We start from the raw sequence: 10,231 nt of genomic DNA, 5'->3' as shown, positions 1-10,231 counted from the left end.
GAGACAATGGAACTGTTGAAGGAATGTATGGGGCCATCAGTGGAAACAGACGTGGTTTGTTTTCTCAGAAGCAAGCTCTGCACTATGGTATTAATTTCATCCTGAACAAAGTCAATTGCAGTACATATTCTGTTGATAGCTTCCTGTTGTAGTGCTGTTTGGACAGCAAGTCCAAGCATTGCTACAGACCACTTCTTGAGAATCCATGTGCTTCTTTAAGCTTATGTATGTTAAAGAAGTATTCTTTTGCAAAAATACATAAAGCTTGAAGTAAACTACTAGAAATGTATTCAGATGCTGAGGGATATGATTAAGAAAAATTTAACTAAACAGTCTAAAACCATCTTTTGCTTGTTTGGTGTGGTGGTATTTTTTTTTTTCTCCAGAGGCAATTAGCAGAGGGAGAAAAGGATTTGAACATAACTTGCACAAATGACATTTAAAACTGCAATAGGGAGAAACAGGAAAAAATGGAAGGCTTTGAAGCAGAGCTAGCCTTTCTTCCCCTATATAGTGAACATAAGTTGTTAACATCAGATTGGAAAGCTGCATTGGAACATAAGTTTATTAAAGACGTGTTCTGGTAAGATGGAAAAGGGTAATAAACTTACCAGCCAGAGCACGTGCATCAGTTTTCCTTCGTAAGGAGTCAGCAATGGCGTGCTTTACTTCTTGTGTGGGTGTACGTGTGACACAAGGGTGGATGCTGACGGTTCTGTACACTTCACAGGGGAAGCTGAGAATATGCACCTACGTGATTTGCTTTCGTGGGGGCTGCTCTGTTTAGCTGCAACGTGACTGATGTAGTCAAGTGCATTGTGACAAGTAGCTTCTGTTGATCTCTTGCTTTGAAGCATGCTGGGGTTCTTGTTCTGTAAGCTGAAGAACTGCACGTATTTATCATCAAGAAGTACTGCTGTGTGTCACTTCCAGTTTGAATTTTGCTGGTAGTAGATCTGTTCCTAAGATTCCTGTCACACCATGATTTCCACCCCCTCCCACCCCAAACTGGAATGACTAAAGAAAGTAGGGCCTTTGAAAGGAGTAAAGTATGTTAGTAGGGTGCTGTGTTTTTCCTCTGTAAGAACAGGAATAAATTCAGTAGAATTAAGGCAAACTTTGAATGTAAAAAAAAAATATGGAGGGTGACAATTTAGGCTGTGCTATGCTTTCTTTAAGCCAGTACTTAAGGTACAGAAACTGAAGAAGCCAATGAGAGTAATGTCAAAATGAAAAAACTTTCACCAGCAACATCTTGATTTCAAAACAAAAATCTTGAGAAAAAGATGCATGCTCTCATTTGAAGTGCCTTGACTTTACTCACTATGCAAGAATATACAGGTTGCCCAGAGAGGTGGTGGAAGCCCCATCCCTGGAAATGTTCAATGCCAGGCTGGATGGGGCTCTGAGCAACCTGATCTGGTTGGAGATGCCCTTGCAGGGGGGTTGGACTAGATGACCTTTGAAGGTCCCTTCCAACCCTAACCATTCTATGATTCTATATATGTAGGGTTTGATATAAAATTTTGCATCTAGTAGTAGGTGCAAAATAACCATCTGCTGTCCCTTCTCATTGGTCTGAATGTGATCATGCAAGCAAAGAGCACTTCTTGCAACCTCTGCTGCTTTAGTGCAAATGTAGATAGCCCAGCTCTGTCCTGATTGTAGCCCAAGGTGTATTGTAATCTTGCTGAGGGGATGTCTGGTTCATTTAATGAAATACAACGTAACTCCTGCTACAGCAGGTACAAAATAGATTTCTGTTTGGAGGATACTGAGAGCTACGGGGTGTCTCGTGTTCAGAACAAAACTTGTATGATGGAATTAGTAATGCTGCAGCAGCTTAAAACGAGGGAATCTACCAGTAGTCTCTTAGGATTGAGATATAATACAGGACTGCGCTGTAGGGTTTGAGTTGCTGCAAAGTCAGTTTTAATCCAGTGCTAGCATTAGAGGGGCATTAGTGAACTGTAGTTGCAGTGAGCCTTGCTCCAGGTAAACAAGACAGACATGGCAGTGAAAACTGTAATAAGCAGTGATGTTCATGGATGCAGCTGTAGCAAGGAAATGTGGGATTGCAAATATGCTGAATCTCTGCCCTCCGCTTGCTGCTGCTGTTGTTATCCATGGGTGTGCTATTGGTCACTTGCAGTCAAGCCACAGTCAACACCTGTTTGGTAACAGGGTGATGTGATTGTGTACACAGAGCCTGTGCAGGCAGCTGAATTAAGGTTGATGTTAGGACTTCTACACTGTCTTAAAGTACTTTTTCTAGTGCTGCTGTTCTACCTCTCTCAAACTGCAAGTTCCTATTAAAAGTTTAAGTACTTGTAAGTAAAAGGGGCTCTTGGCCTGTCTAAAACTACTCTGAAAGGACTTCTATCTCAGCATTGCCTATTGTAGTTTCTGTCCTTAACACACTTGCTTGAGAGAGGTGCTTGAAAATGGCTTCAGGAGTCAGTACACTGAGCAATAAGTATTAAAGTCCCCTTGCCTGGAGCTGAATGCGGTGTTCTGAGAACTGAGATATGTAACAATTTGCCTAATGGCAGTGCACAGCTGGGAATGGGCACCTCTCAACAGTGCTGTGATTAGAGCACTCACCTGGCTTCAGGGAAGCTTCAGTTTCCTTCAGTTTCAGTTCCCTGCCTAACAGCACAGGCATGCATCTCCTTCCTGAAGAAACACTCCAGGATAGGAATCTCCATCTCTCTTCAGGCCTGAAATGGCTTTCCCTGTCTCCTTTCCAACTATACTTAAATATTAACTGGAATGATTAGATAAGAACCACAGCTTTTGTTCTTAAGAGCCTGTCCCCTATGTATGAAGAAAAGCTTGACCACATAGGCAGTGCCATGTGCCTTCCACATCACTGGGTGCAGTTATGTTTGCTTTTAAGCCAGTGAGGGTCTGGGAGGTGTCAGAGTTCACTCCATTTCAAAATACTCAGAGTTTTTTTTGTTACCCCTTTATGTGGTTAGGTGCTGCTTCAGTCGCAGGTGGCATGGGTGTGATATCAATGCAAGTAAAGTGTAACAGCTAAGACTCAAATGCTTTTCCATTTAGATACAAATTTAACAAATAAACTCATCTTCAAACTGGATGTGCAGCTCTTAAAACTGGGGGATTGTGGTAGTTTTTAGAATAGCATTCTAAACAACTTCACAATAAGCTACACTTTCTACAAGTGCATTAATGATGCTGTCATGAAGCACACTAGATTTGCATGTGATGCTGGGGAACAAACATTAATATAAGGTTCCATAATATTTAGGGTGTTTTTTGGTTAACTTGCATTGCCATAGCTTCTGTCTGCTCTGTTAGGGGAAAATGCACAACTGCAGAAGTTACACTGTGCGTATTTTTTACTCCAGTGGTTGCTATCTTACAGTCTAGAATAACATGCTGTAATAAAGGGATTTTTTTTTTTAGTTTATAGCTTTCTTCACATATTACCTCATAAATAATACTATCTGCTAATACACACTCTGAAGAAAGTTCTTAGCAACTGCTGCAGCTCACTCCTCATGCACATGAGGACAGCTTAAAAATGACCCTATGGAAGCCATTCAGTGTCACTGTCCAGAGGTCTTATGGAAGACACAGAACCAACCAAAAGAGGTCACACTCCCATTTTAGTTGCACATTTAAGACTGGTTTCTTGACAGACCAGTAAGGAGCCTGTTACACCTGTTCAAGGAAAGCAAACAGTACAGCTCGAAGCACAATCACAAGCCTGTTCTCCATGATCCCATGTTCCACTGCTTTCTGCCATTGAAGGACTTGCTCTGCAGGTAGCTCTGTGTGTGCAGAAGAGGATGGCAAGAGCCCTGCAACCTGGCAGTGCTGGGCAGTTAAGGGGGCATCCGCCTGCAGAAGCCTCCATACAGAGGATAAGAAAAATAACTTCATACAGTACTCTCTAATTAAGGCAGTAAACCAAATTAACCATATAGAACAAAATTTGCTAGCAGTTTAAGTGTGGATACCAAAAAAAAAAAAAAAAAAAAAAGGTGAACTCTATATTACAAGCTACTACTGAAAATAGTTTGGATTTTAAACACACAAGAACATTAAACTTACATTTGACTATTTTCCTAGTGACAAGAGGTGTAGAAACTAGTTGTTTGGATGCTGGATTGCTACTTGTTCAGCTGCTTTGAAAGGTTTTGATGTTTACCCTTGCTTAAATACGCAAACTGAAATGCAACTACTAGGCTAGTACCAAATCAAGATGAAATTAAGATTTTAAAATTAAACAGATCAGAAAGAGGATGCCTGAAGAAGAAGATGAAGCTTTCTCCATAGCAGGCTATAGCACAAGGCTTGGAGGCTAGCCCTGAAGATTTCTCCCTCAGTTTGCACATAGCTGAATGAACCTCTGCTCTTTGCACGTGATATCAAAGCACCTGGCCCGAGGAAGCATTCATAATATTAGAAATATTTGCAAGACTATAAATCAGTGATTCATTCTACTTTATTTTTTGTGCTTCTCTGACAAGATTTTCCAGACATATTTGCTACATGTTTTTCCCTATTTTTCAAGGACTTGTGAAACATGGGTAGACTGCCATCTGGTAAGCTAGCAGCGTACCAGCCTTCCCAGGGCTTCTTTGCATGTAACCCAGGCTGTATTTTATCATTACAGAGTCTGATTTCCAGTTCATTGCTTAATAGTAACTACCTAAGTGATGCAGTTCAGTACATGTGGACTACAGTAAAAAAAAAAAAAAAAAAACAAAAAAAAAACCCCACCAAAAAAACTTCCTCTGTATAATATTTCTTTCCTCCCTCTCCTTTCCTGTTTCCATCTACTGAAAAAAAAAAAAAAAAAAAAAAAATCAAACCAACAAAACAAACTCTTCATTCAGTTCCGGTACATAGAAGCAGTGAGCTCCCAAAAGCAGAGCCTGGACTTCGGAGGAGCAATACAAAACCTCCTATTGCTACCAAGATGTTAAGTCTCCATAGCAGTAGCATATCAACTGGCCTAGGGGTAGCTTTCCGGTACATCCCATACCATTCCCGTACTGCTCTAAGGCGAGGCGACATAATTAAACCATCTTACCACTTGCTGAGTTTTACAGGAGCTTGAATTCCTTCTTCACGCTCCTGTGAAAGTCTACAGGCATACTCTCAAGCTGTCTTTGGCCCATCACGCAAACTACAAAAGACTTTTGATTAAAATCAGCACATCAAAAGCATGACAACGTTAGGAGGGAGGGAGAAAAAAAAACAATAGGAAAAACTCCTCAGCATTGATTTAGGCCATTACTGGTGCCTTGGAAGCTTCACTACTCCTAGCAAGTCTATGTAGAAAGACAGATCACTACTGGAAACAATTCTTATAACTGGAGAACAAAATGAAAGAAAACTTTCCTCACCCCAGGAAGAAGGTTGGGACCCTAGTGTATCATATTCTGCCTGCTATGAAACCCCAAGGATGCCTCCAGGTCTCTCTGGTGAAGAAATCAGTACAGATGTGAAATCATGTACTCTTATTATGTTCCTTGAGATGGGTGGCTACACCCCCTAAATGAAAATTTAAGCAGCAAGGGGCCAATACTGCCCAAGCATGAATCTGACTTTTTAAAGCTACTGGCAAAGAGTAAAGTGCTTGCACTAGAAGAAACAACATAGCTTAGAACAGTCAGATCAATGCAGAGCTCTGGTGCAAATTTATCTTCTGACACAGCCAGAAAATCATGTAATGATATAATTATAAGGCAATATTTTTTTTAAAGTTCTCTTTGGTTAAGGCAAGGGCTTGCAGCTTCCTGAGTCCTCTCAGTTCAGAAGTTCGTGTTAAAGTATCAGCTGCCATGTTCAAAGCAACCCGTGCTACCAACAGCAACAACGATCTCTGAAGATACTTACAAGCCAAACTGCAAGGTAGAGATATCAGAGAAGTGGCTTGAGGCCACATAGCACACTTTCGTCGATAGAATAAAATGAAACCAAACAGCCTCAGAAGAATGATGACTTTCAATTTCTTCCCCAAATCTCTCTTCAACAGAGGCACTGGGTCTTCTCCACACTTGGACTGGCAATCACTGGCCTGGAATCAAGATAGATGCTGTTCGGAGGGTTCTCCCCATGAAGCTGTAAGGTATTTCGGGCTATTAGCTCCTTAGCCATTAACGTGAAGACCTCTTCTATGTTTTGAGCTTCTTTTGCTGATGTCTCCAGTACAGCTAAGAGCCCATGCTTCTCTGCCAGTGTGCAGGCATCTTCAAACAGGACTTGGCGCTTATCCAGTGAATCTGATTTGTTCCCTTAAAAGAAGGCAAATAAAAAATTCAGTAATTTAATCTCTCAAAAATTCATCTTTAAATGCAATACATTAATTCAATTTTGTTAAATAGAATTATGTTAGGAATAAGAGTTACTGGAAAAACAAGATGTGAGCGCAGCAGAGCCACAAACATAGAATTGCATCAAAACTGCAGCTAATCACATGATAATATAAAATGAGTTGAAATCCAAACAAAAACTAGAAACCTGTGTTCATCTAATTACTTGCTGTAGGTAGTGGTGCCAGAGGATTATTTGGAAGCAACTGTTGGTCTCTATTCCCTAGTCTTTTTAAGCATTAAGTAGCATTTAAGGTAAATATGTAAAAAAAAAAATAAATCTGGTAGCCATAATGACTGCATACAGTAAACCAAAGGAATTTGCATAAAGGTTCATTCCTCACTCAACCTTCAGTGGAAGCCACATGTGTTATGCTATCGTCAAGCTGCCTTGACACATCCGAAAGTGGACACTCAGCTCTGAAGATCTGGGATGTTGTTAGTTTAAAGCAGCTCTCCTCAAAAAAAAAAAAATCCCACTAATACCCAGGAAGAACATGCTCAACTGTTAATCAGATTTTAACATGATCTATTTATACAAGTCAGTAATACCAAAATGATGTCAAACAAAACAAGAATTCATACTAGCTACCTTAATGTTTAAAATGGATACTTAAGAAGTTTAAGCACGTATAGATTAAGAACTTTTACTTGAAGCAGTTTAGTCAAAATCTGTTAGAAGTCATGAAACACGTCAGATAAAATACCTTTGTATATTTAAGTAGCTGCAACACATGTGGAATTATGATCAGTTCTGGTACATGCAGTACCTGGCTGAAGTCTACATTCATAGTTTCAAGACAAACCTTCATCAAATTCAGATCTCCAGTTTGAAGCATATATAAGCCAACTCCCCTCCCCTTAAGTCCCTTTCAGTTTTTCCTAAAAGGAAAAAAAAAAAACAACAAACCCAACCCACCCCACAAAAGAAAACTACAGCTTCTCCCCAGCCCCCCACCTTGCTTGAGGGTTATTTCGCCTTCTTAAAGAGAGCCCCCTCCTCTTTCCTCCTTCTGTTCCAGAAGGGAAAGTTACACTTCTTAACCTCATCCTGGAAAGGTGTATAACATGACTCTGTGTAATTAAATGTACAAAGACTTCCTGGCAAAATAAGTAAAGCCCACAGCAACAGCTTTGGAAGAAAGCACCAAGCTTAGACCCTTGACAAAAGCTTTATTTTTACCAATTTCAGAACTTCTTTCTTAAAAGAAACAACCACCACCAGCAGGCCCCATTACACACACAGATAGGTCCTGTTCTTTAAATTAGTGAGAAAAGTTAGAAAAACCCTACCAAAGTTTAGTGACTTTTTCTACACTCCCCCACTCCTTACTCATTCCAAGCACTGCAGTTACATGCAGGTCGGAATTTGTTGTTTGTTTCTTCGGCAGAAGAACAGGAAGAACCACCACGGCAGAAACAAGTAATTTGCTAGGAGCGCAGGCAGAAGCTTAGGTCCCATGCCTGCTGCGCTGTGGGGCTCAACGCTGCCTATCCTCAAGAGCCAGTTTGGGTGGCTGCATGTGTTGCTCTTAGCACAGTGCCCCAGGCAGAAGCAGTGGAATGTAAATAAAGGCTCCGTCATTTTACTACACCAGTTCTCTCATTTGCAGCTTCTTCCTTGGGGGAGGGAAGAGCAATGATAACCTAAAACAAAGGGAAAGAACCAGACTGCTTCCTACCAGCTTGACTCTCAGCAATTTCTACTTATTCCTTTCCTGAAGAGGCAAAATTTCCTGAATGTTAGCGGAATATAAGAGGAGAAGGAGAAATGCCAGCAGACTGCTTCATGCTCTGCAACTGCAATGTCCCCATGTACTGTCTTACCTGATCCGGAGTCCCGTTACAGGGCAATGCACATGCATATCAAAAGAACAGAGAGGAAAGATGAGAACGGGGAGTTGTGTTGCTCTGTGCATTCCCCGTCATCTTGAATTATTGAGCCACTAAATTCCTGCACATCAGGAGTATAGGATCAGACTTACTGCAATTCTAACCTCAATAAGGTTGTCCCTGCTTGCTAGACTAGCAGCAAGCTTGTTGCGTTACTCCAGCAGGAAAGGAACAAGTAAAAAGGTTTCACTGTCTGCAGTGGGCTTGGTCCTGTCAGGACCAGGCTGTGACTTTCCTCATTTTTTAAGCTTAGGCCAAAGTCATACACTTTCTGATTTCTTTTAATTAAAACTGCATTCTTCTTTAATGCATAACTTATAAATACCTTAAGTAGTGGAGGGAAAGTGAGGAGAATTTTATACATATTTAAAAAGCTACACAACATAATATTTAAAATTAGATTCCTACCAATTAACATCATGACCAAGTTTGCAGCACCATACTTTTCAATTTCATGAATCCAGTGAGGAATGGATTCAAATGTGGACCTCCTAGTAAGGTCATAGGCAAGGATGGCCCCATGGGCACTCCTGTAATAAGACTGGGTTATGGTCCGGAAGCGTTCTTGACCAGCTGTGTCCCACACTTGGATCTGTAAGAGAAAGGATAGAAGTTGCAAAGATGAGCAAATGTGCTTCTTGGGTGTTTGCCATCAGTACCTACTCTTTTGAAGCCCCTTGTCTAGAAGGCAGCTATGCCCGTCCCAGCTCACTCTACTACACCACAGTGGGGCTTTGCCCTCTCTAGATCTGAAGAGACATTTACATACCTTGTAAAGACAGTCTACACAAAACAAAGAGAAAGCTGCAAGGGTTCCTAGCTGTTCAAAGAGGCCAAGAAACCCAGTTCCAATAACTGTATTAAGAGGTGTAGAGCATTACAGCCTTTTAACAGGAAAGGAAGAAGAGTTAAGAAGCCCTGATGCAGGGTTGGACAGAGCAAAGCTGCATAAAGGGCAGGCATCTGAACTTTCATCAGTGCATGGAGGTAAACTCTAGCTAACAATTTATTTTGGTCTTTGTATTACATCTTCTCTCAAATAACACATGCATCAAAGCAGAACCTTTGCAAACTGGAAAGTTTTCCCTCCTCAGCATCCCAGCTCAAATCCCCACATCTCTGAAGAAGGGAGGAGACACCCCTTCCAAACCAGAGCTGGCTTTCAGGAGCTCCCTACAGGCAAAGCATGAGCCCACTCCACAAGTAGATCCAGGCAAATCATGAGAGCGAGTATGTACCCAAATGAGGGTGACTTCCTGCCCCAGGGCATCCTCCTGAGGGAAAGCTGTCCTGGGAAACACCCCTGGTCAGAAAGGCAGCCAGCTTTTGCCTGCTACCTTCAGCAGGGCCGAGCAGGAGCTGCTGTGTGTCCCATCACTCCCCCAGCACCCACACGGGAACGGTGACACGGTGATGGCGAGCAGGCGCGGCCCACTGAGCAGCCTGGGCTGGCTCCAGTCACCAACCTTCACTTTCTTGCCGTCGATGTCCATGGAACGCACGGTGAAATCGACGCCGATGGTGTTCTGCTGTTTCTCGTTGTACTGCCCCGTCTTGAAGCGGTGCACCACGCAGGTCTTCCCCACGTTGGAATCCCCGATCAGGATGATTTTGAAAAGGTAATCAAAGGCATCGTCCGCCCCGGAGCTGGAGAAAGGCATCGCGGCTCCCGGGCGGGCCTGTGGCGGTCGGCGAGAGCCCGGCGGTGAGGGGGTGACGGGGTTGGGGGGGGAAATGAGGCGGCAGCCACCGCCCTGGCCCAGCTCACGGCAGCCGAGGGCCCACGGAAAGGAACCCCCGTCCCGTCCCGTCCCGTCCCGTCCCGCCCGGCCGCTCACCTGTCGGCGCTCACCTGCCGGGACAGGTACCGCCCGCTTTGTACCCGCCCCGGCCCTCTCGGGGCCGGCGGGAAATGTAGTCCGGCTCCTCCTCTTCCTCCTGCCCTGCACCCGTAGGCCCAGCCGGGGGAGCTGTGCCGGCGCTGC

The 10,231-nt window shown here is 43.0% G+C and overlaps 1 protein-coding gene across 2 annotated transcripts; it reads right to left on the bottom strand.

Annotated features, from left to right (window-relative positions):
* Nucleotides 1-5,667: 5,667 nt before the first annotated feature.
* Nucleotides 5,668-10,224, bottom strand: RAB19 (RAB19, member RAS oncogene family). Of its 2 annotated transcripts, none has more exons than XM_086754737.1 (4): nt 10,099-10,224; nt 9,713-9,925; nt 8,655-8,838; nt 5,668-6,275 (listed from the first exon to the last, which is right to left on the bottom strand). In XM_086754737.1, the coding sequence occupies exons 2-4, from the start codon at nt 9,905-9,907 to the stop codon at nt 6,010-6,012; spliced, it is 645 nt and encodes a 214-aa protein (XP_086610863.1). In that variant the 5' UTR covers nt 9,908-9,925; nt 10,099-10,224; the 3' UTR covers nt 5,668-6,009. The 2 variants fall into 2 exon arrangements, with proteins under 2 accessions (XP_086610863.1, XP_086610854.1); XM_086754728.1 differs by having other exon boundaries at nt 10,085-10,218.
* Between the last annotated feature and the right edge of the window lie 7 nt (nt 10,225-10,231).

This window comes from Chlamydotis macqueenii, chromosome 1 (assembly GCF_036417535.1).
Source record: "Chlamydotis macqueenii isolate bChlMac1 chromosome 1, bChlMac1.mat, whole genome shotgun sequence".
In the NCBI taxonomy this organism is placed as follows: Eukaryota; Metazoa; Chordata; class Aves; order Otidiformes; family Otididae; genus Chlamydotis; species Chlamydotis macqueenii.
Note: the sequence above shows the minus strand (reverse complement) of the source record. Positions and strands in the feature narration are given on the sequence as shown.

Excerpts from the sequence above, each read along its gene's own strand:
- RAB19 (XM_086754737.1), bottom strand. The coding sequence starts at position 9,907 with ATGCCTTTCTCCAGCTCCGGGGCGGACGATGCCTTTGATTACCTTTTC. Across the intron at positions 8,839-9,712 it reads TCGACGGCAAGAAAGTGAAG|ATCCAAGTGTGGGACACAGC; the intron begins GTTGGTGACTGG and ends TTTCTCTTACAG. Across the intron at positions 6,276-8,654 it reads CTTGGTCATGATGTTAATTG|GGAACAAATCAGATTCACTG; the intron begins GTAGGAATCTAA and ends CCTTCTTTTAAG.